This window comes from Xyrauchen texanus, chromosome 38 (genome assembly GCF_025860055.1).
Source record: "Xyrauchen texanus isolate HMW12.3.18 chromosome 38, RBS_HiC_50CHRs, whole genome shotgun sequence".
Classification (NCBI taxonomy): Eukaryota; Metazoa; Chordata; class Actinopteri; order Cypriniformes; family Catostomidae; genus Xyrauchen; species Xyrauchen texanus.
This window is the reverse complement of record NC_068313.1, coordinates 26,984,034-27,011,940: the sequence shown is the minus strand read 5'-3', so window position 1 is coordinate 27,011,940 and position 27,907 is coordinate 26,984,034. Positions and strand designations below refer to the sequence as shown.

The 27,907-nt window shown below is 36.9% G+C and overlaps 2 protein-coding genes across 2 annotated transcripts in view; both read left to right on the top strand.

Annotated features, from left to right (window-relative positions):
- LOC127632088 (kinase suppressor of Ras 1-like) overlaps positions 1-15,157 on the top strand; it is a 48,903-nt gene extending 33,746 nt beyond the window's left edge. Inside the window, exons 4-18 of the mRNA XM_052110566.1 lie at positions 859-1,321; positions 2,338-2,495; positions 3,191-3,260; positions 3,374-3,457; positions 3,542-3,603; positions 3,698-3,810; positions 5,279-5,447; positions 7,473-7,515; positions 8,580-8,640; positions 8,945-9,357; positions 9,869-9,959; positions 10,214-10,347; positions 10,872-11,003; positions 11,825-11,966; positions 12,792-15,157. Coding sequence (XP_051966526.1) covers positions 859-1,321; positions 2,338-2,495; positions 3,191-3,260; positions 3,374-3,457; positions 3,542-3,603; positions 3,698-3,810; positions 5,279-5,447; positions 7,473-7,515; positions 8,580-8,640; positions 8,945-9,357; positions 9,869-9,959; positions 10,214-10,347; positions 10,872-11,003; positions 11,825-11,966; positions 12,792-12,914 — 2,258 coding nt within the window. The 3' untranslated portion in view covers positions 12,915-15,157. The remainder of the gene's footprint in view (positions 1-858; positions 1,322-2,337; positions 2,496-3,190; positions 3,261-3,373; positions 3,458-3,541; positions 3,604-3,697; positions 3,811-5,278; positions 5,448-7,472; positions 7,516-8,579; positions 8,641-8,944; positions 9,358-9,868; positions 9,960-10,213; positions 10,348-10,871; positions 11,004-11,824; positions 11,967-12,791) is intronic.
- Positions 15,158-19,770: 4,613 nt separating this feature from the next.
- LOC127632108 (galectin-9-like) lies at positions 19,771-27,468 on the top strand. The gene is made up of 10 exons (XM_052110615.1): positions 19,771-19,926; positions 20,630-20,718; positions 22,741-22,948; positions 23,091-23,210; positions 23,708-23,737; positions 24,049-24,078; positions 25,165-25,194; positions 26,215-26,303; positions 26,434-26,590; positions 26,772-27,468. Exons 1-10 carry the CDS (start codon positions 19,891-19,893, stop codon positions 26,916-26,918), a joined length of 936 nt encoding a protein of 311 aa, XP_051966575.1. The 5' UTR covers positions 19,771-19,890; the 3' UTR covers positions 26,919-27,468.
- Positions 27,469-27,907: the final 439 nt, after the last annotated feature.

Below are 27,907 nucleotides of genomic sequence, written 5' to 3'. Positions count from 1 at the left end.
TCGGCCAATGCATAGCAAATGTTCGGTCCCATTCTACAGTATATACTTTCTGTGTTTTTGCATTACTGTGGCAGTAAATATCCTCAGTACTCAAGGGTGTCCCTTCAAAAATGTCTGTGCCATTAACTAAATGTATTATTATTCAGTTGCTAGCTAACATGTTGACCGTTTAACTTTAGCTCTTCAGACTGTTGCTCTGCCATGACTTACATTTACATTTATGCATTTGGCAGACGCTTTTATCCAAAGCGACTTACAGTGCACTTATTACAGGGACAATCCCTGGAGTTAAGTGCCTTGCTCAAGGGCCCAACAGTGGCATCTTGGTTGTGCTGGGGCTTGAACCCCAGACCTTCTGGTCAGTAACCCTGAGCCTCAACCACTGAGCCACCACTGCCCCAAGTACCTGAAGAGGGAACTGACTATAGAAGACAGTTTACTCAATGGTCGCTACAATGCCATTTGTGGCGATGCTGAAAACGCAACGTACTGTTAAGTTGCGCGTTTGCACATTTTGGAATGCAACTGTACTAGAAATTGAGCTTGCATAGATATTTATTACTTCTATTACTCAATATTAACAATCGCTATTACAGTATCAAGATAATTAATAAACAATTATGATTAATTAATGATTAACAAGCCCTAACTTGCAGTAGGAGTATGTTTCAAGCCTTAAATGTGTAATCAATGCTCGTAAATAGAATTATACTCACTCTCCTTGGTATCACGACAACTACAGAATACATCTTTTTGCTTCAAAACAACCTTCAGAGATTACTTGGTTTGAATTTCAGTGTCTCACACTCCTTCAAATGTTGTGTTGCAAACTTATTAAAATCTCTCTTTTTTTTCCAGGAGGTGAACTAAGGAAAGGGGGTATCCCCTGGATTGCAGAACCCACTCAACGTGACAACAGTACCACTGCTGACCAGCTGACCTGTTCCATACGTGCACATCGACCTTACAGTCCCAGCCCCATCAGCCGTACTCCTCTTACCCCTTCTGCTGTCCCTGCCCCTCGCTCCTGCATCTCTGTTTCTGCCTTGCCCTCTACGGACTTCCCTACATTTGTCCATACATGCTGTGATGGACTGACAGACCCCTTTCCACCCTCACCACAGCTCAACCGCTGCACATCTGGGCTGCTCTCCACCCCCCCAGCTACCCCACCATCGAAGAGGTATGGTAAGCTGATGCTCCCCCGGACCCCACCAGCTCCCCGTCGCAAACTGCTGAACCTCCTGCCCAACATCACACTCAGACGTAGCAAGAGCCAGAGCCAACTGGCCAACCAGATAGAGGACCCCATGCCCAACAAGTATGTTTAGCAGAGAATACTATTTCATCCACATTTGTGATTGTCCTAAGCCAAACGCACTTAAAGGAATAGGCATGGCAAGTTTATTTATATAGTACATTTCATACACAATTGTAATGTGCTTTACATAGTGATTTACATCATTTTCACCCAAAAATGAAAATTCTGTTATCATTTACCTATCCCCATGTCATTCCAAACCTGAATGACTTACTTCTGTGGAACACAAAATAAGATGTTTTAATGAAGTTAAAGAACCCTGTGTCTTTGCAATACAATTGCAGTTGATATTGACTCATTTTAAGGCTTAAAAAGGACCCAAAATAATAATAAAATTAGTCCATGTGACTAATTCAACATTTTCCAAGCTTTCTGATGGCATAGGATAGGTTTGAAACAACCCATTTGGAAAGCTGCTTCCCCTTTAGTTATGTGTGATGGAACTCCTTGGACAAAATGTTCTACTATTTTCAACTCTATAGTTCACGTTTGTCATGTGCATACCATTCTTTGCTGTCTGTATGCCCTATATACCAAGTGTGTTTTGTCTGTGGGAGTGATCTGCAGTGTCATTTGAGATCACTGATGACCCAGTTCCAGGTAGGTTTTGGAGGGGGGAAAGTAGTTCAACACTTCTTGTGCATCCACCCCTTCAGTTAGCCACAGTGTTTCCCGTTATCCCAAGGCTGAGGTCAGAACCCTTCTCAGACTTGCTGGAGTCCAGTACTAGATCATTCCCACTCATTTCCTCTCTCTCTCTATGAGCCAATTAACATAGCCAATTTCGAAGCTCCTCCTTGGAATATTTGTGTGAAATGAAGTCCACTGCACAAACTCCCTACCTCTGAAACAGCATGCCTGCATTTGTCTACCAAGTTTATTAAATATTTGTGGTTGCATGCTGCTGAATCGGGTTTATTGAGTGCTGTAGAAAGGTCACTCTAGTCCAGTAAAACTTTGTATAGGTGGCAAAATAGAACTTGTAGATATTTAATCTAGTCTCCTCTGCCTTGCAGAAGTGGGAAGAAAAACAAGCCACTGCCGAATGTGCAGATAAACGGTGGAGGGAATGTCTGGGAGGACTCTCACTCGAGGTCGCCGCTGCTGTCGGCGCGTTCCCCCTGCATACTACCAAACACCCCCACTCAACTTGGGGACCCTACGGGGGTAAGAAGTAAGTGTTCTTCTTCAGTCCTAGTAAAACTATATCAGACAATATAACTAGACAATTTTAAAACATCATAATGTATTGTAAGGCTTTAGTCTCGACATAAAGCTGTTCTAAAAGGTACGTATAAACATTATGGTGCCTTATAAGATTGGGCTTGTTTTGGTTCTAAAGAAGCATCTCATGCATCCTTCATAGATAAGGCACTCCCATAATCCATGGTGACAACAAAATGAATCCAAGATGGCAGCAGAGTCGAGAAAAATTTAGACTATACATATATGTAATTTAATACTGAAATATATCAATACAAATAGTTTGATCTAATTATTAATGTACTATTTATCCAATATTTATGTGTGCTATGTATTTTTATGCTTACTTGAGTACTGCCTCATTAGCTTAGCAACAAGCTAACTTCAAACTCTATTGGAATCAATTGTGAGTCAAGTCCCACATGCCTTTCTTACGAGGAGCACTAATTGTGTGGTACACAGTTGCTGCCTGTGGTTCCATGATGCTTGCGATGCTACTTTAATAGGCAGCTGTATAAGGAGTTATTGCCAAGATGACTCACTCAGTTTTTGGAACAGAGCTGAAGTCATCCATTGTCAGCCAAATTTTGATGGTTGTTTCACAGACATTTTTTTTTTTTGTCTCATTACTATTTGTTATTTTCCACTGTCTTTGCCATTGTATAGATAATGTTGCAACGCATGGAAGCTCTCCGCTAATTATGAGGAAAGATATTGGTCTAGATGTCACACACAGGTATAAACCACAACATTTTTGTCTGTTTTTATTGTTTCATATCTCCTTGTTGGTCTTTCAACTTTACTTTGGGTGACAATTGAAACTGGCTTTCTTATTTATCCTCTTCAAAGGTTTTCCACCAAGTCCTGGTTGTCTCAGATGTGCCAGGTGTGCAAGAAGAACATGATGTTTGGTGTAAAATGTAAACAGTGCAAGTAAGGAATAACAGAAGTCCTTGTATGGAAACCATGTCTGATTTCCCAGTATCTTCTTGCTCATGATTACTTTAATCTTTTTAGGGTAAAATGCCACAACAAATGTACCAAAGAGGCTCCTAAGTGCAGAATTTCATTTTCACCATGTAAGACTTCAACATGGTACAGACCTTAGTATATTTTTACAGTTTAATGCTTTAAGCTGTAGAGCATGCAAAGTTTCTGTGTCTGTTCTTTCAGTTCCAAACAAGATCAGAAGAACAGAGTCAGTTCCGTCAGGTATTAACGACAAGGTGGAGCGGCCGGCCGAATCTCATCAGTATGGAACGTTACCGAAGGCAATAAACAAAAAGGTATGTAGCAAACCACACAAACCAGGAAATTAAGTGTCATGTCATGTTAAAACACCATCACCATCAAATTAAAACGCAATTTGTGTTCTGACTCCATGTGGTGGTGTTTTTTGAAGAGGTGAACCTTCATTACATTCTGTATTAGTGAAAATTGTTGTGAACTCTGTGGCTGCTGTGCATGGAATATAAATCTATTTTCATTTAATGGGACAATAATTGTAATCTATTCCATTCCTTTGAACCTACATAAGTTTCATTGTTGGAATGTTATTGTTAAATATTTTTTAACCAAATGTTTTGGGAATAGTTAAGACCTTATTCACGCTAGAGCCATCTTTCATTTTAAATGGGAATGGCAACAAGGCTGTGAGGTATAGACTTAGTCTCTTCGATTGACTGTACTGTACTGCAGTTGAAAGTTGTGACGAGGAGGAGGACGTGGCCGGACTGTGATGGAGCATGGCCGGCGCTGAATCAGCTGATCAGCAGGAGAGCGAGATAAGGGGCAGCCGGAGACGCTGGTTGGGGAGAGAGAAGCACGCGGCCGCGTTGTACTTTGTTTTATGTTGTGTTTCAAAATTAAACATTTATGTTGATTGTTCAGCTAGTCCTCTCTATCTCTCTGTGTTCACTATGTGCTCACACTTTCCCTCCGGCCACGCCCTCCTCGTCATCACAAAAGTGTTTTTGGATCGTTCTGCGGACAAAACATTTAAAAAAAATCTGTCCAAGGATATTCAGTATACAAAGACAACATGAGTGCTTTATACCACTCGTGCCATTGAAGAGATGGTAAGTCTATCCCTCACAGCCTTGTTGCCATTCGCTTTAAAAATCAAAGATGGCGCCAGCGTGAATATGGTCTATTGTCTTTCTTCTGTGAAACATCAAAGTAGATCTTTGACAGAATGTCTGAGCTTCTAAGTAGATGGCAAAACAAAGTTCTAAAAATAGTTAAAAAGCACCAAGTATCATAAAAGTGGTCCATTTGTACTGGTCTTCTGAAGCCATATGATAGCTTTGTGTGAGGGAACAAATAAAAATTCTCCTGTTGTTGATCTCAATGTCATATTAACGTCATTGATGCCAAACGGCATTGGATCTTTCATGTCACCTGACATCATAAAAATACGACTGCAAATTATATTTGAGAGCTATGACAGAGGGGAAGATTATCAGTGAATAACAACCAAACATTTGATCTGTGTTGGAGTCAGATGGACAACTTGTACGATACCTAGGCAATGATTTACTTGAGCTTGCTAGTAAAATAATTTGAAAAAATGTTGTTTGAAAAAGATCTGCTTTGATATTCTGCCTTACTTAGTTTTGTCCCTTTTGTATTATGTCCCTATTTGTACTACAATGTATGTAAATAAATTCTTTCATTTCAGGTTTATAAAATGTTTATAAAATTTGTGCACCTTTTGCTAAATGTTAACTAGTGATGTGTCCCTTCTCCCTTCAGGACCACCCTCAGTCACTGAGTCACCTGGACTCCAGTAGTAACCCTTCCTCCACCACCTCCTCCACCCCCTCCTCACCTGCCCCCTTCGGTCAGTCCAACCCCCCAAGCGCCACCCCGCCACCCAACCACTCCCCTAAGTGTCTCGTTGACAGTCGCTTTCACTTCCCAGGTCAGTCTTATTTACATGGATACCATATGTACTTACCGCCTCATCTCTAAAACCATTTCAAATTCTACACTGGAAATATCAGGGAATTTTAGAATTGTGTTTTACAGGCATGGAAAAGTCAAGGAAATTTCTACAGTGAACATACATTTTTCTTGTTACGCTCTGCTCTGAAATAGTTCATCTAAAAATTGCTTTTGGTTAAAGCTTGTGGAGGGTAGAATTTTCTCACTAGCCAAAGTGATGTCCGATTTGTCAAATTAGTCTGAATGATTCATTAACGAATCAGTTTGAATCAAAACGACTAAAAAAAAAAATCATGGAATTTCATTAGTAAAAAAAGAGTGGGAATCCTGACTACAAAATATCACACTTTTTAAGTATACCATTCTAGCAGTCCTCTGTTGTCTGGCTTAGAATGCTTAGCATTTTGATGCTCAGTAATGTCCTCCTTGATTAATGTATACTAACATTTATTAAACGTTGTGTGTTGCTTGCTAATATCTGTCATTAACACGGCCGTAGTGCAGTTTTAAAGCAAAACCTCACCAGAAATATGTTTTCTGGTAATTTTTTTTTTACCAAGCTGGTTAAACTAAACCCTTAGGATTGCTTTTTAACAAGCTCTCTCTCTTTTCCTTGTGTCACGGACAATTTTCTCTCTGTCCTGCTCATTAGCTGCCTGCTACTTTCAGCATAGACAACAATTTATTTTCCCTGGTGAGTTAACACCCCACATTTACTCTTCAGGTGTGGTGTTTAGATTTCTTGTCCAGTAATGGCTTTTTGAATATCTTGAGTGCTTGATGTATGATTTGATATTAAGTTGTATTTATACTGTTGTATGGACGCCTCCTGGTGGCCATTTGTGGGAATTGCTCTAAATGTTCAGTTGTCTGCTCTTCGAGCTCTGTGTGTCTGCCTCTTGTGTTGTGCCAAGAGAATATTTTAAAAGAAAACAAGCACTGATACACCTATTATTCAGATGTATCATTTTAAAGGTGCACTAGGTCATTTATTGTTTGTTTTACTGGCCATTACAACAATTGTCTTGCAATTTGTACTAATCCCTGTTCTATAACAGCAAGATAGGGTAGTATGTAGCTATTTTGCAACCTGTGTAGCATAAAATATATTTTCTAGGCCACTTACTGGAGTCTTTATTTAATGTTGGTGTGAGAACTTCTTTTTTTTATTTATTTTATTTTTTTTACAAATAAATAAATAATAATAATAACTTGGTGCACCTTTAAATGTAATCTGACTGTTTAAAGGGATAGTTCACCCAAAAATGAAAATTATCTCGTCATTTACTCATCCTCGTGCCATCCCATTTGTGTATGACTTTCTTCCTTCTGCAGGACACAAAAGAAGATTTTTAGAAGAATATCTCAGCACTTTAGGTCCATACAATGCAAGTGAATGGTGACCAAAAATTTGAAGCTCCAAAAAGCACATAGAGGCAGTATAGAATTAATCCAGTGGTAAAATATATGTCTTCTGGTGAGATCCAATCATGACAGACAAAATGTAAATCCTTTTTCACTGCACATTTTGCAATCGCAGTCTCTAGGCACAATCATGGTTTCAAGCTCGATTACACTTCCTAATGCTTGATGTATGCACAGAGTGCTAGGAAGTGTAATCAAGCTTGAAATCGCTATTGTCAAAGATTTATAGTGAAAAAGGGGTTACATTTTGGTCTTTTCTCACCCAAAACAAATTGGATGACTTCAGAAGACATGGATTAAGCCACTGGAGTTGTATGGATTACTTTTATGCTAGCTTTATGTGCTTTTTCAATCTTCAAAGTTTTGGTTACCACTCACTCGCGTTGTATGTACCAACAGAGCTGAGATATTCTTCTAAAGATCATTGTCTGTGCTCTGCTGAAGAAAGTCATACACATCTGGAACATCATGGATTCAATTTTTTTGGGGTGAACTATTCCTTTAAATAGCTAATTAAGCATACACTGCTTTTGCGATCAATAAATGAGTGACTAAGGAATCACTTTTTTTCTGACAGATGTATCTAATTCCATGCATTCAGATGGCTGCTACAGCACGGGGTAAGACAATACTTTTTGCTGTATTTCAACAGTATTTCTAAAAGTGTTTTGACCCAGTGTAACTGAAACACAAATCACATTGGTTTTGGTTCCTCATAGCACATTGTAATTACTGTGCATTTTTGAGCAGTGTAGCAACACTCTTCGTTATTTTTCCATGCAGAACCCACAGTATGTGACAGTTCTGACTTCCAGTAAAATATACCAGCAAGTTCACATGCATCAAAGAAGCATACATTTTTTTAGATATAGATCTTATGTAGGACTGATATTGCTATATGTAGTGGCCCCAAAAATATTTGGACTCTTTTGGATACTAAAGTCACACTTACAAATGCTATAGATATATTAGAGACATTTATTTAGTATCTAATGCAATCTAATTGCACAAATCTCAGTTGCTACCACGTCTGAGACGTCAGTCCACGCATGTTATCATGTGGCTTGTTAAGCGCGTTACCGCGAAGACCTAGCACGTGTGGAGGCTTCATGCTAGTCTCCGTGGCATCAACGCACAACTCACTACGCAGCCCAACCGAGAGCAAAACCACACATTATAGCGACCACCAGGAGGTTAACCCAATGTGACTCTACCCACCCTAGCAACCGAGCCAATTGGTTGCTTAGGAAGCCTGACTGGAGTCACTCAGCACACCCTGGATTCGAACTTGTGACTTTAAGTCAGCGTATTTACTTGCTGAGCTACCCAGGCCCCCGAATTTCTGATGTAGCCATTTTTGCTGGTACTTTGGACCCAAGTTCATTTTTAGTGGCTGCATGAAGTCCATTCCCCTAAAGTTCATCATATTATATGGACATGTTCCACAAAGTTTGACAACCTGAAAGTGTCAAAATACTAATATATCTATTGGTTTTAATTTCAAACCTAATAAACTTGCGACATGTTTAGCTTGAATGGTGTGTTTGTGCTATAAACCTTTATCATGAATTCCTCTTTTGATATGTAATCTAACCTAAAAGTGGCTTAAATGTACTTTTTGTCAGCACTGTAGATAATTTGATTAGTAAAAGACAGCTGTGTATTGTGCCTTTTTCCTATTTAGAGAAACAGACCATGTGGATGGTAACATCATTCAACAGTCGGCTAGCCAAAGGGAAGCTGTGGTGAGTGCTGCAGGGCACATGTTCCTCAAACAGAGCTACCAGGAATTCGTAGTTGCTTACAAGAATTACTTAGAGGGTACAATTTCTAGTTTACAGTGAGGTCACATTATTTTGATATATGGCTAGTTACCCTAAACCATAAGGAGACAAACCCTTTTTAATTGAATAACATATCTACATTTTGAATCATGTGATGACAAAACATAATCAGAATTCTTTAAATATGCAAATATCAAAGATTCAAAATGTACATTTAAAAGGGGACAACAACAGGCTAAATATGTTTATTATATTCATCTTTGAGAATGAAGATTGTGAAGAAGAGCAGCAGGGGGAAGAGGACGGTCAGGGTCAGGAAGGATCAGGCGATGAATGTGAAGGGGATGAACTAGATGACCTGCCCAGCTGCAGGGGCTACTGGAAGGACCACATCAGCCGTAAGGCCAGTCAGACCAGTGTTTACCTGCAAGAGTGGGATGTTCCCTTCGAGCAACTGGAGCTCGGAGAGTTGATCGGTAAAGGCCGATGGGGGAAGGTGTACAGGGGCCGCTGGCACGGAGAGGTGGCTGTTCGCATGTTAGAGATTGATGGAAACAACCAGGAGCATCTGAAGCTGTTCAAAAAGGAGGTGATGAACTACCGGCAAACGCGACATGAGAATGTGGTTCTGTTTATGGGGGTCTGCATGAACCCACCCCATCTGGCCATCATCACCAGGTTAACATCTCTTAGTATTAACATTAGTCATTTTAAAGACCCCATAAAATCAAACTTGGAATTGTGGGGCTTTTTGCCTTTGTCTATTAGCTTCAAAACTATATATTTATAGTTATAAATATTATAGCTTGTGTACTTCTAAAGGTTGAAAAAAATTAATCTAAAATATTGTCGGCTCATGCTGCACTATACAGATTTTTGTCCAATCAAATGCTCTCCAGAATGAGAATGTATAACAGCAATTGCAATCAATTAGCAAGTAGCAAATGTGCAGGAAATATGTCAACACAGAAGAGAAAACTGTGCTCATGGGATCTGGGAAACTCATGGGAAACTGATTTCATGGGATCTTTAAATGAACAGATGTATATTTTTTAAAATGTGTTTTCAATGTATAAAACTCAAGTCAGGTTGAATTTTATTTTGCTAAAGTGAAAGGTTATAAGAGCATTTTTGTGTCTTAAACTGGGTTTTGAATGTGTTTCAGTGTATTTGTTTTGTCGTTTCACAGCTTCTGTAAGGGACGGACACTGTACTCGGTTGTCAGAGACTCTAAACTTGATATCAACAAGATAAGACAAATCGCTCAGGAAATCGTAAAGGTATGTGGCGTAACGGATTCTTAACACAGCCAGCATCAGCTTCAATCTTTCATCAAAATGAAACTTGCTCCACCTCTGAAAGATCTTTACTTTTTAGCTGATGTTACCAAGCCTTTATATTTTCAAACCCCTCCTTCCAACCAGCTTTTCACAATCCAATAAATTCCTGATGAATAAAAATCAAGTCCTGCTCTACATTCGAGCACCATTTCTTGTTGACGTTATCTTTTTTAATTTCTTCTCTTTTTTTACAGGGTATGGGCTACCTACATGCAAAGGGAATTGTGCACAAGGATTTGAAGTCCAAGAATGTGTTTTATGATTCAAACAAAGTAGTCATAACAGATTTTGGCCTGTTTGGGATGTCTGGAGTCGTGCAAGAGGACAGGTAGGCTCATGTATTTATTTTGTTTCTTTCTCCCCAATTTGGAATGCCCAATTCCCAGTGCGCTCTAAGTCCTCCTAGTCGCTTAGTGACTCACCTCAATCCGTGTGGTGGATGATGAATCTCAGTTGCCTCCACATCTGAAATGTCAATCCACACATCTTATCATGTAGCTTGTTGAGCGTGTTACCGTGGAGATTTAGCACGCGTGGAGGCTTCAAGCTATTCTCCGTGGCATCCACACACAACTCGCCAAGCGCCCCAACGAGAGCGAGAACCACATTATAGCAACCATGAAGAGGTTACCCCATGTGAGTCTCAGTCACCATTCATTTTGATTGTATCTTTTTTCCATACAATGAAAGTGAATGGTGACTGAGGCTATCATTCTGCTTTACATTTACGTTTGTGTTCCATGGATGAAGGTAAAAAGTCAAAGGGTTCAGAACAACATGAGGGTTAATCATTTTCTTTTTTGGATTAATTATTCATTTAAGAGCCTTATTAACATGTGTGTTTATGTGTAGGCGGGAAAATGAACTGAAGCTGCCACGTGGATGGATCTATTACCTGGCTCCTGAGATCGTGCAGAAGATGGGACCAGGAAACCAGGAAGACTGTTTGCCCTTTTCAAATGCTGCTGACGTTTACGCTTTTGGGTAAAAACCACAGCTCTGTTTTCCCAAGCACTTCTAACACAAATAATGGTTTGGGAGTCAGTGGCCCAAATGACACTGTGCACGTAAACTACACACTATGCACTCAGTCATGTAGTATATTAAGTTTAATGGAATGGAACAATAAAAAAAATTATTACTTCACGGAAGCCTCATCCGTTTTTTAGCTGGCGGAAGTGACATTTTGCTTGCATGCAATATTTATACTAAATTTAGCGGATTAGACAAACTCAGTTTAACACTTGTATCTCAAGGAATGTACATATTCACACAGCGTGGGGTGATGGTAAAGCATTCAACCGGACACTTGTAGTCAAGGGCCTAGCCAGGAAATGACTTTTGGGTCGGCCTCAATAAAAATGGATGGGCCAAATTTTCCTTGGCAAAAGAAAGGCAGTTCTTTCACACTTTCAGGAAGCAGAATTTACTAATTTTGAAAACTATTTTATAAATACATATTTGAAGTAAAAAAAAAATATCTCTAATATTCTGGATGGGCCTGGGCCTAATTTGGGTGGGCCTTCCCACCCTTGGCTGCGCCACTGCTTGTAGTACTCTTCTTATGTTGCATTTTAGCTGTACTACTTTCACTGCGTACTCTGCAAAATAACATAGAATAGTGCAGAAGTGTGCAATTTAATCTTGAGATTATTTTCTGCTTCCTCTTTGAATTCATTTTCAAAAGATATTATAAACGTAACTTGAAAGCCTTTATCCCCAATTGTATATTTTCAAAGTCAAATTAAAGTATTTTTCAAGTCATTGCTTGGATGATCGGTTGACTTTGTGTGTTTTTGTCTCAGCACCATCTGGTATGAACTCCAGGCCAAAAACTGGCCCATCACCAACCAACCAGCTGAAGCTTTGATCTGGCTGGTGGGGAGTGGAGAAGGCATAAGAAGGTTACTGGCCCAGAGGGGTACTAGCCTGGGCAAGGAGGTTACGGTAAATCAACCCCAGATACTGTGGGGCAGCTCACCAATGGACTTTGTTGACCTAGGGTTTAAAACCAATATACAAGAGTTTCTGTCCAATTATGACTTTTGGCTTCTGTTGCTAATTCTATGTTGTTGATCATTCCTAACTAAAACACACTGCCAATGATTATATTATTACATATGAATGGTCTTGATAGAACTATATTATATTAAATTGAAAATTGTGGGAAAACCAATTCTTTCCCTTCAATACAAAGTAGCAACTCTACTACAAATTTTTTTTAGGATTGCGACAATAGTTCAGCTGATCTGAAAATAGGATAGCTTTTCCCGTTACAAAGTAGTGGTATAATATAACAAAATACCATATTGCACTTTTTTGACCCATTATATTGCGCTTGCAACTTTACAGCCTATTGAGTTGATGCTATTATGAAATGCATTTTTATGTAGCACTGAGAAGTCTGATTCAGTTTAGTGAATTGGTTCTTTTGGCTGATTCATGTAAAATGTTTAAAAAAAAAAAGGATTCACCAAATGCAATATTTTATGTCTTCTGTTTTGTGGCAAAATGTTTTGTTAAATGCTGCTTATAGTCACTATGTCTCTAGTATAAATGTATCTGTTTATTTGTATGTTTAATACTGTCGTCCTAAATACTTATGACCTTTAATATTGATTATATTAGATTGTATTATCTGATAGTTTCGTTACATAGCTTCAGTATAGTTGAAAAATAGCTTTTTGTAGCTTTTTAAAAATAATTGAATTACTGCAGTTAATAACATATATATATATTTAGGTCTAATGTGATCACTGTACTACTTTGTAGGAGATCCTGACAGCCTGCTGGTCATTTGAGGTGGTAGACCGGCCTACATTTACTCTCCTATCAGACCTACTAGAGAGGCTGCCCAAACTCAACCGCAGGCTCTCGCACCCTGGACACTTCTAGAAGTCTGAGGAGTATGTATCCTAGGTTTGAACGCTGGGATGCTTAAGACTTGATACCCCATTTCCCCACTGGTCTAGAGAGTGAACTCTACTAACTGATCGCTTGGTTTGAGCCAACATTTTCATTTTCAATTAATTTTTTTATTCTGAGCCTTTTTTAACCATCTTAATTTCTGAACGTATTGGGTAAGGATGCTGTGCATGGATCAGCAGGATGTGTGCTGCTCATTTATGATCAAACACAATATAGCCTATTTTATTGGGTAGGAAATCATTTCCGAGAGCGTACTTGAGTAAGCTGGAAAGTGTATGTTTGTACTACAAAAAGTGCAAATATGTGTAATGCCCTACCATTAGAGAATTGTCTTTTATTATTCACCATATAACAGTTCAAGGCTCAGGTTGTGTTCTGAAAATGAGCGGCTTGAGGGAAGGTGCCTCTTATAACCTATAGCATTTTGAGGAGGTTCATATACACCAGTATCTGGCCTGTGGTCAGTTATGCACATCTATAATACATAGTTAATATATGACACAATCCTTTATAGAACATAAAATCATAATGTCTCTGTGTTTTGTCTGTGTTATTTTTCCTGTGGCTCTCTGACCTTACTGGGAATGGTTCAAACCTGTGATTTTTCCTGTCTCTACTTTGATGCCACGATCTGTGTTCTTCATACTGTACCAAATCCTTCCAAATCCTTCCATATCATGTTTTCCCTCATTCATACTGTGATTCCTCTCTTCTGTTTGTCGATTGGCCGGATGTTTAGTGCATGGTATCACCACTGTCTGCGTGAGCACTGTAGCCAGGGCCTCCGTTCTCGCTGTCCCTTCATGTACAAAAATGACGGTTTTAGCACATCTGCCATTGACTGCAAAAAGTATTTACTGAATCAGTATTTTTGTCCCTTTTTTACAATAAAAATACCTCAACATCATTAAAACATGATCAGTTTACTACAGAAGCAAACCGTATGAGAAAATAAGACTTGTTTTCAGAGAATATACCTTCAAAATAATAAAAATGTTCTTGCCCCATTGGCAAAAGTTTTTTCCCCCTTCTTTAAAGCATAAATGTCACTAAATTTAATTAGATTTATGCTTAAAACAAGAAAACCAAAAAAAAAAAAAAACGATATGCTAATAGGGTACTAAAAATAAACTTAATTAGTGTCTTGTTTTAAGGATGTTTAGATATTTTTAATGGAAATCAAGACAAAATATGGATCTTTTTTTACGGTTTTTATTTTTATTCCTTATTCATTTTTTTAATCGGAGCCTTTGATAAAGAAATTGTCTTATGTACCGTTGCAATGTTCACATTGATGTTGTTGTTTTTTTAGCACAATCTGGAAATTGACAAAGCTAATGGTAGTTCAAACTTTAGCATCTCTAAGCCTTTTCAACTTTGGTCTGTATGCACCTATTGACTTATACCTAAAGTTTTTTAAGTAATTCTTGCTAAAGTTGAGTTTGTGAGTGAAAACATGCTGTTGACTACTGGATAGGGTTTCAGCACTTTAATTCATTTTGCAGACATGGTGGCATTGTTTCATATTTCTATTTTGTGTGCTGTGTCAATGGAATGAGATCACCCTAGCTGTCTGCTTAAGTCAGAGAAACAAGAACTGATATTGTTGCAAACCACAAAGCATTGTACACAACAGTACTTTCACAAGTATGAAGAAAATTACCTTTATTTTAACATATGTGAAGTCTACTTTGAGTAGTAATGTCTTAAAAATCTATCCATACTCAAGATATTTAACTCACATTTCTGGTAAATATAAAGTTGTTTGTAAGAGCAGGAGTGAAAGATGTTTTTTGACCCAGCAGGACAATGTTCAGGAACATTCAATGTAATACCTCTCTCGTGTGTGTGTGTGTGTGTGTGTGTGTGTGTGTGTGTGTGTGTGTGTATGTGTGCGTGTATTTATCACTTTGTGGGGACCAAATGTCCCCATAAGGATAGTAAAACCCAAAATTTTTGACCTTGTGGGGACATTTTGTTGGTCCCCATGAGGAAAACAGCTTATAAATCATACTAAATTATGTTTTTGAAAATGTAAAAATGCAGAAAGTTTTCTGTGAGGGTTAGGTTTAGGGGTAGGGTTAGGTTTAGGGGATAGAATATAAAGTTTGTACAGTATAAAAACCATTATGTCTATGGAAAGTCCCCATAAAACATGGAAACACAACATGTGTGTGTGTGTGTGTGTGTGTGTGTGTGTGTGTGTGTGTGTGTGTGTAGCGTGTATTTATCACTTTGTGGGGACCAAATGTCCCCATAAGGATAGTAAAACCCGAAATTTTTGACCTTGTGGGGACATTTTGTTGGTCCCCATGAGGAAAACAGCTTATAAATCATACTAAATTATGTTTTTTGAAAATTTAAAAATGCAGAATGTTTTCTGTGAGGGTTAGGTTTAGGGGTAGGGTTAGGTTTAGGGGATAGAATATAAAGTTTGTACAGTATAAAAACCATTATGTCTATGGAAAGTCCCCATAAAACATGGAAACACAACATGTGTGTGTGTGTGTGTGTGTGTGTGTGTGTCTTTCTGTCTGAGTAAGTGTCAGAGTGTGTGTGTCTTTCTGTCTGAGTAAGTGTCAGAGTGTGTGTGTCTGTCAGTGTGTGTCTATTTTTGCTGTGCTGCACCGCACTGAATTAAAGTGGCAGCGCATTGTTCACATTAAAATAGACATAGATTGTCAAGAAACTGTAATAATTTCCTCATATACGCATAATTAGAGTTAATGTGTTCTACAGTTACTAAATTACAGGGTCAAGAAAAGCAAAAAAGTATGATTATAGTCCCAAAAGTTGCAAAATGCCATCATAGATGATTTTTTTTACCCTAAAAAAAGACAGTGAACCCAAATACGTCTCATTCTTCTCCTTATTAGCAACAGATATAGCGCGATAGCTTTTCTTCTGTCAACAACTCGAACTACATGTAAAACAAAGAAACACAATGATTAAAATTAATTTTCATACTGATTCAATGCCTTAAACAATCTCAAAGTTAACGTTCCTTACAAAATTCCTTACACATTTTGATTTTGTGGCACACAGACACTGCGGATCAGTAGCGCACTGCAAACGCAGCATAGGCTATGTGAAAGCACTATAGCGCGTGCTGCTCCTGTATCGTATGCGCACCGCACACGGAGTATGTGTGAAACGGGCGTAAGTGTGTGTCTGTCAGAGTAAGTGTCAGAGTGTGTGTGTCTGTCAGAGTAAGAGTGTGAGTGTTTGCATGCAAAGTTTTGGGTGATTTATTTTGTATTGAACAATGACTTTTGTTCAAGATTGCAGTGACCATCCCCACTACAACAGACAACTTAAAGGAATTTTGAAGAGAGACGTGTTGTTTTATTTATTGTACAGTTAAAATGTCATATATTATTTGTACAAAATTTTATGTTTTTGTCACAGTATTTTGAAAAGGTACTTTACTCCTGTTGTACAGCTTTTTATATAAAAACATAAAATGTAAATTTGTAGAATGAGATTGCTGTTTTAATGTTATGTATGCATTCATATTTTTGTAACGCTTGTGGCCACTTGTCTGTAAACAATGTTATTTTAACTCTAAAAAAGCAATAAACAAATCAAAGATTTCTCTTTTTCACCTTCAAGGAATGTGAGAGAATGGGACAGAGCAATATTACATAATGTAGTTCATAAGTGGGGGTGATAACTAATGCCTTTAGCGCTATCTTTTCATATTTACCCTTAAGAACTTTGTATGTGTAACACAGTTAAGGATGGGCAAGGAGGAGGCGAGAACCGGCTTGTCAACATAAAATCACAATTTTAATGAAAACTTAAACCAAAAGCATAAACAAACACACAAGACGGACATGCCAGTAATTTTTCTCTCTCTCTCTCTCACCATCGTCACCGGCCGCCTATATCCCTCGCGCGCCTCATCAGGCCGATTGGGGACCGAGCGCGCGATATTCCGACCCCGCCCCCCTATAGAATCAATTCCATGCCACATATATTTGCAAAAATATAAAGTATTGCATACGCCCCCCCTCCGCTCCACAGTAAGTTCAAGTGATTTCATTACTGACGTGCGGTCTGGGTAGGCAAACTTGGCACTGCCTACCCTGCCAAAATTCAAAAATAAAATGTTTATTAAATAATAAACTTGTATTTGTATTTTTACTTTTTATTCTTGTGATTTATATATGCAATATGTGTGTTATTCCAATTGTTTAGACGTTATGATGACAAATGTAAACAAATGGTAGAATAAGCAGTGCTTTTACGGTCCATTCATTGCAGACGACAAGCGGAAAACTCGATCCTGTCTGTATTCTTTAACATGTACGGCAAAAAGCACAAATCTTCTGTGCCTTTTGACGTAAATATGTTATGCCCGTAATCATCTCCGTTACGTATCAGACACGGACCAATTAAAATCCAGATATTCCTGGACATTTGCGTAGCTAACGTCATTACACCACAGCTAGCGTACATGCCTAATCCCCGCCAAATTCAAAATCAAAATGACAGCACCGGCCGTAATCACGGAATTAAGAAATTTTTCCAAGCTCGATTTTAATTCCAAATATGAGTTAATTGCAAGAGGGAGGTCTACGCCAGCCTTAGATGGACTAGTACAGCAAAAGGTCCCAAAATGTATCCGATCATTTCAAACTGATTGGTATGTAAGAAAAGATTGGCTATGTGGCTGTGCTAACAATCAGCGGCTGTACTGCTATCCCTGCCTGCTTTTTTCAACCAGTCAGACTGTTTGGACTTCAGCGGGATATTGCCGATGATATGCCGCGCTTGTGCGTAACGTTCACTGTTTACGCGCTTATGTGTGTGTGTGTGTGTGTGTGTGTGTGTGCGTGAGAGAGAGAGTACACGATAAACATCCTGATTTGTACATTTCTTGATATGCTGCGCTTGTGCGTAACGTTCACTATTACGTATTATTAGCTTAAACAGTAAATCAGGTAATCTGGCTTTCATAACTCAGTGCCTAGCCTCTTTAAGACATCACCGCACTGGATTTCATAATGTTGTATTCTTCACTTAGTAGTTAGAATTTCTTGATATAAAACATAGCTAATGTTGCTATTGGGTGCAACGCTGAACTTTATATGCACCACAGCAGGCTACCTTCCTTTTCTGTTGAACAAAAACACATGAATAAACCTGTATCGAATCCTCTCATCAGAGATATGTGAATGATACAGAAGAATATCATATATGGCACTTAGTAGGCCTACCACGTTTCCAAAAATATTTGTTTCTAGTTACTTGCAAGAGTTTTACAACTCTTGCAACTACAGATTTACATTTTGCTAGTAGTTGCAAGTTAAAAACACCTTTTTTTTATTTTTATTTATAGATTACTTCCTGAATAAGAATTATGAAGGTTGTATTTTGAAAAGATATTGAGCATTTCCTTCCAACCAGAAATAAATTTGTTGTCTTGGTCAGGGGTGTAAATTACAAATACTCTTACTACTATTAATACTGTAATAAAGTTGTTGTTTTTTTTTTCACAGGAATTGTACTTTTTAAGTAGGCCTACTTTAAGCACATTTTCTACACTTATCCTATATTCTGCATCTAGACCACGTGTTCATTACATCGATCACAATAACAAGACCACCACTGGTGTTGATCTAGATAAAATATAAAAGATTGACTTTTTATTTCCTGACGTCTGTCACTGCATGTTGTTTGATTGACAGGTGGCTAATGTTTGAGCACTAATGATCAAATACACTTTAGAATTCTGCCAATGCCCATCATGGTGAGGATTTAATGTAAACTCAGTCGGATTGGTCTAAAGTGAACGTATTTGCTTCAAAATGTCGGATTTGAAATGTATACATGTAACCGAATTGAGCACTATAGTAGGCTATGTCATATAAAAGCTATTAATCAAACAACAACAACAAGGAAACGAGAAAACCTTTTGGCTGAATAACTTGAGTAGCTTTAAAAGTATTCATGTAAATAGAACAGATAAATTTTGAATAATGATATTTTTGAATAATATTGTTCGTTTTTTAACTGAAATTAAATTTAGAATGAGAACACAACTATTTCTGGGCTTAAAAGTTGCAATAATTAAATCAACGTTGAACATTGTAGCTCAAAATGAGGACAATGTGCCCCCATGTGCTACTTAAAGAAATAATTCACACAAAATTGAATAATTCTCACCCTCATGCCATCTGTCTATGACTTTCTTTCTTCTGCTAAACAAAAATTAGATTTTGGAAGAATATTTCAGCTCTAGGTCTAATTTGTGTTCTGCTGAAGAAAGAAAGTCATACACATCCGGGATGGCATGAGGGTGAGTATGATGAGAGAATTGTCATTTTTGGGTGAATTATTCCTTTAAAGCCCGATGTGGCCCCTGTACCAAACAACTGCTCTACCCCCTAAACTGTGCGGGACATGACGCGCCAAGTGACCCTAGCTTTTTGCATTTTTTTCCTTACATTGTTTTGAACATGTTTTATCTGCATCAGTCGGTATTAAGGGAAATCTAGACCCTACACATAAACTGATTTTAATGTAATTGTTTCATGCATTATGATATTGAAAATAACATTTTCATCTTTTTATTTCTGTTATCATGTCGCCCTTTTATACTCTCTTTAAACCAAGTGTGCTAATGACATCTTTGTAAGATTGTCGACTGAAGAGAGCGCGGGTAAGAGAAACCGAATATCCAACGAATGTGAAACTTAAAACGAACTTTACCGCGGTCCCAATCTGCGTGTTGAACACACAACTGAAAGTCAACTTTCCGACTCCAAACCGCTATCTTTTTTCTAATGTTTTTTTCCAGAAGCGCGTCATCTATGGGCGGTATTCTCATATACATATATTCTCTGCATTCTGCTTTTGTAGCTAGGCTTTAGAGATCTTGACAATTTTAGCTTTAGATACGCTTATATACGACTTTATTAAAGTCAGAACTGGCATAATGGCATTTTATCAACAACAGCCGTTTTACAACCCGGTAAGTGACAAACTGATTTTTGTAATCGCCCATAACGCAATGATTTATCCACAGCATATATCTGTGGCTATTTGTCTCTTCTTACATCCTCTTTCAATGTATTATTTCAGGATGTCACTTACAGAGTTCACTATTTAAAGCTACAGTGCAGTGCTGCGCTCAAAACTAAAACCGTTTTGTAACAAATATGATAGCATTACGAATTGCACCATTTTTATGTGCAAAAGTGTATATTGCCCGATTAAGCTCTTGTATTGGTTTATTCTCCAAATGACGAGGAATCAATCTTCAAAACGGAAATGCATAATTACTCGTCACAAATATAATAATTGTAGGCCTAAAAAAAATATTATTTACTTCAAAACCACAATTACATCAATAAACATGGGTCCCATAAAACAGCTTACATTAAAAAATTATTTTGCAGGTTAATTTAATGTTGCAGGTTCTTCTTCAAAATAAATTGAATTATTTACTCAACGTAATAGCCTGCATATTTTCAATAACTTTAAAACACTATTTTAATTAACAAAGGTTGTGTTTTAATGCACTTACATTTATGAATATAAATTTCCCCAGAAAAATATAAAATAATATGTAATAAAATCTGTGAAGTGACCATGCTCTATTATTATTCTCTAAGAAGTTATATCATTTCTTGAACACAAATAAGGTGTTATGAATGATATTTACTCCAAAACAGAAAACCCCATTCCCCGGTTTGATCCAAGGAGGCCTGCAGGACGGAAAGAGTATTATCATCAGTGGACGGGTTCTGCCAGGGGCTAACAGGTGAAAAACAGTTTTGTTAAAACAAAGTTTTATTATAGGTTGTGGGTATTACATACTCTATGTAACTGGTGCAGACCTTGTTTCTTTATTGTTCTGTACTCTGTACTTGTAAAAAATGGTAAGCTACAATTGTTACCTATTTCTTCTTGATCTAACCCTTGTTGTTTCATAATTTTGTCATATTTTTTACTTGAAAACCAGTTAATTTAGATGTAATCAAGTGAAGCACATTTTTAGGTTACCTAACAAAAGTATTTCTCAGATTAGTGCAGATATGCAGTCTGTGGCATTTTGCAGAATTGGGTTTCGATGGGTGAAAATCAAGGGTTTGGTGCTTGAAAAGCCTGTTTCTCAGACTTTTGTTAAACCACAATATGCTTTAGGGCTTAAACGATTAATCGGTGTTAATTGACAACGTCGAGAATAAAAAATTGTCGACAAAAATGTAAAAAGTTGTCAAATAGTCGTTTGATCTAATTTAATGTTGAGATAATTTTAAACTCTAATGATGAGAGCAGAACTGCAGCTCGCACCTGAGAAGAAGAATTACACAGCTCACACTCCAGATCCAAATTGGGCTTCAGGTGATGTAGATCCCACAGTATGAGAGAATTATAATGCAAAAATGCAAAGTAAGTAAATACAGAAGCACTATCGTTGTGGAAAAGTGGAGCTGGAGCGGCAGTCTGCTGAAGCAAAACTTGTGTCGAGCGTCTGTAAAGGAAACACCCTGCCAATACATCTTTAATGCATTTATATTTAATGCGTTATAGATTTATTAAAGTTCAAATAATATGGAAGCAGATCATGTAAATAACTAAAAACTCCAAAACTGGCATTTCTCTGTGCGGTGTAGAGCCTCTTCTACGAGTTGCGCAAATGTCCAGATTCTGAGGGGGGGGACTGAAACTGCACCCGGCTGATGCACACTCTGTCGCGGTGATGCTCGTTCCTCACGCGTGCACGCTTAATGCAGCTAGATTATAACGTGATGACTCTCGAGTTATTGAATCATAATATATATGTTACTGTGTATTTCTTATCGTGAAGAAAATTGGCAATAAGCAGCTTTATTAATTAAAGAGAATTCGTTTTTTGTGAGTTAAAGATGGATTGAAGTGAACAAAAAGGTGAGAGAGGTAGTCTTGACTCTTCACTCATTATGCACTACAACAAAATATGTTTTTGATTTGTATTTGTTTTGGCTTGTTTTCCAATATAAATATGTAAACTCTTTTAAAACAATGTACATTTTCTTTAGCAGCTATACTGCAGAAGAAAATGTTTTTTATCTGAGAATGTTGAATATAATATTAAAAATACAAATATTATAAAATATCTAAAAATCCTTTAAAAAAAGATGCATTCACCTGAGAAGCAGCATATGAGATATTTAGACTTGCTTTTAGAGAATAGATCTTGAATATTTTTGACTTTACTGCACTCACAGAAGTATAACCAAGTAAACATTACTGTATATTTAAGACATTCTCTTTAAAGCATGTCTAAAAATCTTATATGTTGCTTCTCAATTAAATGTATCTTGTTTTAAGGAATTTCAGACATTTGTAAATGGAAAACAAGACAAAAACACTTGATTCTTCCCCTTTAATACAGTGAATGTCATTTAGAGCTATTTTTAAAAGACGATTTTAACCCCCCCTTTATTGTTAGTAAGCACGTTTAATACAACCTTTTAAGTTGGGACACAAGCAGAATAATCGGTTAAGAGCTAAAGATTATCAAAATAATCGTTAGTTGCAGCCTTAATATACTTACCAAATAATGGTGTTTTTCTTTTTCCTTTACTGTAAGCAGCAGAAGTGAGATAAAGAAAATGCAAATTATACATTTCTGTTCATTATTTACCAGTTCAAGTGTCCTTTCTTGAAACTTGAGCTGGATTGCACAGGACTAACATATAGAATTATAGTCCTGGCAAACTATTTCTCATTGCACAATACTTGTTAGAGCTGTTATTTCCTCTTTCTACACTACCTCAGTTCTCATTGTGGTTTCCAGATTTCATGTGAACCTTCAGTGTGGCTCTCAGAGCAAAGCAGATGTTGCTCTGCATTTTAACCCACGCTACGAGAATGGCTCTGGCTATGTAGTGAACAATGCCTATCAGAATGGTTGTTGGGGCTCAGAAGAACGCAAGTATGAAACTCCCTTTCCATCAGGCCAACCATTCACCCTCCAGATCCTTGTCAGCATGGATGCATACAAGGTCATTCACTCTCTTTCACATTTCTTTTTATGAACTAAAATGTTCCTGAGTTGGTTTACTCCTTAGCTGGTTATCTATCTGTTACAATGATTAATTGTTAGAGTATTTCTCCTCTACCTATTTCTACAATGACCCTTTCTAGATAAGCACAAATGGGAGACACTTCATGGACTTCAGACACCGTATTCCTTTTACTCGTGTGGACACCGTCTTTGTGGATGGAATGGTGGAACTGAATTCTATTGCTTTCCAGAATCCTATGGTGAGGACAATTATAGCAATGTTTTTGGTATTATATGAAAGTATTGGGGATAAGAAAACGATATACAACTCAATACAGTGGACACAAAATATATTCGGGAACTTTTAGATACTTGAGTCACATTTCAAATGTGTGCATTTCATTGCCTTAGGTAATAAAAATAGATGTTGAACCATTTTTCCGATTACTTGAGTCCCGAGGTAATTTCAGTGTATGTATGAAGTTGGTTCCTCTCAAACAGGTGTCCTAGTAGAGTAACCACAGCTGTTGTTTATCACATTAACTATGGACATGTTTCACCAAGTCTGGCAACCAGAAAATATCCAAATGGTTTTGTCTTAATTTCAAACAGAATATCTATTGTTGTACTATTTGAAACCTAACTTGCTTGGAAAGTGTGCTTGTGCAATTTTCTTTAAAATGAATGGCATTTTAGTTTTTGTATGTATTTCAGTAATATGATAAATACACATTCTGAACTTTTTTCTTATTTGCAGTCCTACTTTCCTCCACAACCAGGTTATCCAGTAAGTACAAACATCCCTGTACCTTTAAGACAGAGTTAGTGTAATTTCAGCTTATTCATTTTTGCTCTGTCACTGTTGATTGTTACCTGACAAGCATACCATTGCAACATCTTTTAGCCACTTTGTACATTTTGTAACATATTAATATGAGCCAGTCTTTCCAGGAAATCAGGTAGGAACATGTTGGAGGTATGATAATGTCTTTTTGAACTGTTTAGTCAAGTAAAACAAGGAAAAGATCATTTTTTAAAGAATTGCATTTTCATTTAAGCAACCCTGCCATAAACAACCACAATTCATTTCATTTACAGCCTCAGTATACTGCACCTCCAGGATGTGGGGTAAGCTCAAGATAGTAAATACCCAGAAGTCTTTGAAATGCAAATCATGTGACAACTTTATAGTGATCTATGAAAGAGAGTTAAAAGATTCCTGGATTTAAGATTCAACAAACATTAACAGATCTACAACTGATGATCCAATGAGTTTGAAAAAGCCTCTAGAAACAAGATTTATATTATGAATCACACAATTCATTAGATTGCTGGTTCAAAAATCCCTGTGATCATTCTTAGAAATTCTTAGTAAATATATGGATCTGGCATTATGCCTCATTTTTGGATTGAACATTAGAGGATTTTTTATTCATCCATTGAGAAACATGTTGTTCTTTCACTTAGTTTTGTCCACACAGCCTATTCTACATTCTGTATTCCATCAAATACCAATGAAAGAACTGATTACAAAGAATATCTATGGATAAATGTGTTTTTACATGAACATATTTGGTAGGCAAGGAAAGACTTGTGGGGCTCAAGAAACTGATTAAACTTAATCCACTTTGCAACATTTACAGTAACTCTGCACTGACAGTAACTTCCTGTTTTTCTAAGTGATTTCAACATACCAGCTTTACAAAGTGTGACTCCTCGGTCAGAATTTCAGTCTGCAGTGTGATTTGTTTAGCTCTCATTTTTAATAGTTTTATTTCATTACATAATTAATTATTATCTTTCTAAATTAATTATATAAAATTTGTGTGTGTGTTACATATATTTTGTTGACAAAACAATGACAGAAAGATATGAGGAAATGCTAAATATGATCTGAAACAGTAGAGAACAATACAGCAGAAGATACTACAATATGTATTGTGACAAGGCGGAGGGCAGGGCTTATGATTTTACACACCTGGTCGGCCCTTATCCTTAGACCAGGTGTGTAAAATCATAAGCCCCGCCCTCCGCCCTGTCATATGCATATTGTAGTATCTTCTGCTGTATTCTCTACTGATTCAGATCATATTTAGTATTTCCTCATATATTTCTTTCATTGTTGCGAGATTGCACTGTATTTCTTCTTTATACAAATGTGAAACTACTACTAATAACATATATATATATTTTTTTTGTTGTTGTTGCTTTCAGTTCCCTTCTTACCCGGCTCCAGCTGCCTATGTAAGAGCGGTTCCCATCACAGGAAATTACATCACATTTACAGCAAATCTAGGGGAAAATTCATAAATGAATGATTATTTTTAGATTATATGTATGTTGCCTTACAAAACAGTTGAGGCTTTAGCAATTCTTCAACTCTCACATTTTACTGAATTTAACATAAAATATTATCAAGATAATCAGTTGACACTGGTATCTAGCATATATATATATATATATATATATATATATATATATATATATACTGTATATATACTGTATATATACTGTATATATACCTCATGTTGTTCCAAGCCTGTGTAACATTCTTTCTTCTGTGGAACACACAAAAGGAGATATTTGCAGAATGACAGCCCCAGTCACTATTCACTTTTGCTGCATCTTTGTGTCATACAATGATTCTTGGATGAACTATCCCTTTTTTGTGGAACATTTGCCAAAGAAAAGAGTTTATAGCCTTAACTGTAAAAGTTACTGTAGGACATTCAACATATTTTTTCAGGAGCCACCCAGATGTTGGCCTTCCCTTTCCTTTGTATGCATTTGGCAGACGCTTTTATCCAAAGCGACTTACAGTGCACTTATTACAGGGACAACCCCCCCAATAGTTCCCTCCTTTATTTTCCATGAAATCCTCTTGCACTTTAAAATAGATTTTAAGTCTCTGCTGACAAAGAAAATCTGTAGTTATAAACATAATTTCGATATAGAGATAAATTCGCATTGGCATTTGCACCTGAAATTTGTCTATTTTTATTCTGTCCTCACATTTTGAAGTTCTAGCTATTGCTGAACATGTTCATAAAACCAGTGTCACTTTAAATTAAGCCTTTTTTAAATGTTTTAACAAGTATCACATATAATTCAATATGAGAATGTGTTTGTATTTCAGAAAAGTGTAAGAATTGAGAAAAGAGAAACAAAATACTATTTTTATTATTACAATACAATATACACATATGTAATGTGCTATATTGCAGTCCATCATAAATATTGTCTATTATTTTTACCCTCACTCAGACTATCCCGTACAAAAGCGTCATCAATGGTGGACTGCACCCTGGCAAAAACATGGTCATCCATGGAGTGATCAACCCTAACGCTACTAGGTTTGACACATAACAGAATAGCTCTTCAGTTTCAAAATATTTTTTTAATCATTTTTGAGTCAATATTAATGTCACAAAGTGAAGATAATTATAACATGTTTGTCTTTAATTCTGCTGCTTTCTCCATCAGAATAACATTTAACCTGCGCCACAGAACTGGGATTGCATTACACTACAATCCCCGTTTCGATGAGAATGTGGTTGTGCGCAACACCCATCATATGGAGAAGTGGGGAACGGAGGAACGGTTTGGAGGCATGCCGTTTAAAAGAGGGGAAACTTTTCAGGTAGACAAATTCACATCTTTTAGATCCCTGAAAAGATACTTAATATTCAAACGCACTGTAATAGACATGTTTCTCGAAATCCTTAATAAAGGTAGTCTATGTTGTTGCTGTTAAGAATTGTCGTTGTGAAAATGGCAATAAGTGATAACGCATCTTATTCTTAATGTTTTATGTGTTTCAGGTCACTATCTCTTGCAATCCCCATCATTACAATGTGTTTGTCAATGGCCAACAAGCACACACTTACAATCATCGTTACACAAAACTGGACGATATTGATATTTTGGAAGTTTGCGGAGATCTGCAGTTGACTTCAGTGCAGGCCTAACAAGGATTCAGGTCTTCAGGTCTTCATTTATGTCATAAAGTGCTCTTAAAAATGCAATTTACTCAAAGGAAAAGCATTGTTAATTAAGGAGTTTCACTGTGAAACACATGAAAACTGTGAACTAATATCATGCAAAGTACTGTGATTTTGTTGTATTGATTGTATGTTTCACAAGAAAAAACATACAGTAAATTCATATTTGTCCATATTTATCCATGCAGCCTCATTGATGAAAAGACATAGATAGCATGCTTTAGTTTATATGTGCCAATATGTTTTTATAAAGTTCCTTACTGCCTATGTGCTTTATTGACATTGTACTAGCTATTTGTCTGTACTAACATGTTTCTATGCTGGTTAGAGAATAAAAAATGTCAACTGTGATGTTATTATTAATGTCCCTTAGTTAACTGTATTTTTGGTTGCTGTAAGAATAAAGATTAATCTTGTAATCTGAAGTCATTCAATAGTTAAAAGAGCCTAATATTAGGAAGATTTATATTGTATGCGTGAATAAGAAAATAAATGGTGTCTTTGTTTTGACTTTGAATATGCTGAATAAACAGACAATAAATATTTAAACCATATTCTGATTTAAAGAATCTGACACCTAATAATGACTATCCTCAATAGCCATATTTTGGCTTGTTTTAGATTTGGCAGTATAACACTGAGCTCAAATCACTTCAAGAGTGTAGGAAAGTAAGTATGGACAGAATGGCTTTCCACCAACTGCAGCACATTTACAATCATAAGTGGCTATTTTATTTATGTTATTGCCTTTAAAATGAGAAAAAAAATGTATTAGGTTAGGTTTATCAGCAGCAGACTGAATGTTCACCAATCTACCTATCTTTATAGAGTTAAAGTGAGTTTAAACTATCAGAAGTAAATGTGGCCAGTTCCATACAACAAAGTTTTTCTTTGACAACTGTTTGTTTCATCATTGTATATGTATATGTATATTTTAGATTAATGCAAGTGATGCA

Excerpts from the sequence above, each read along its gene's own strand:
- LOC127632108 (XM_052110615.1), top strand. The coding sequence starts at position 19,891 with ATGGCATTTTATCAACAACAGCCGTTTTACAACCCG. Across the intron at positions 22,949-23,090 it reads TCAGCATGGATGCATACAAG|ATAAGCACAAATGGGAGACA; the intron begins GTCATTCACTCT and ends GACCCTTTCTAG. Across the intron at positions 26,304-26,433 it reads ATCAACCCTAACGCTACTAG|AATAACATTTAACCTGCGCC; the intron begins GTTTGACACATA and ends TTTCTCCATCAG.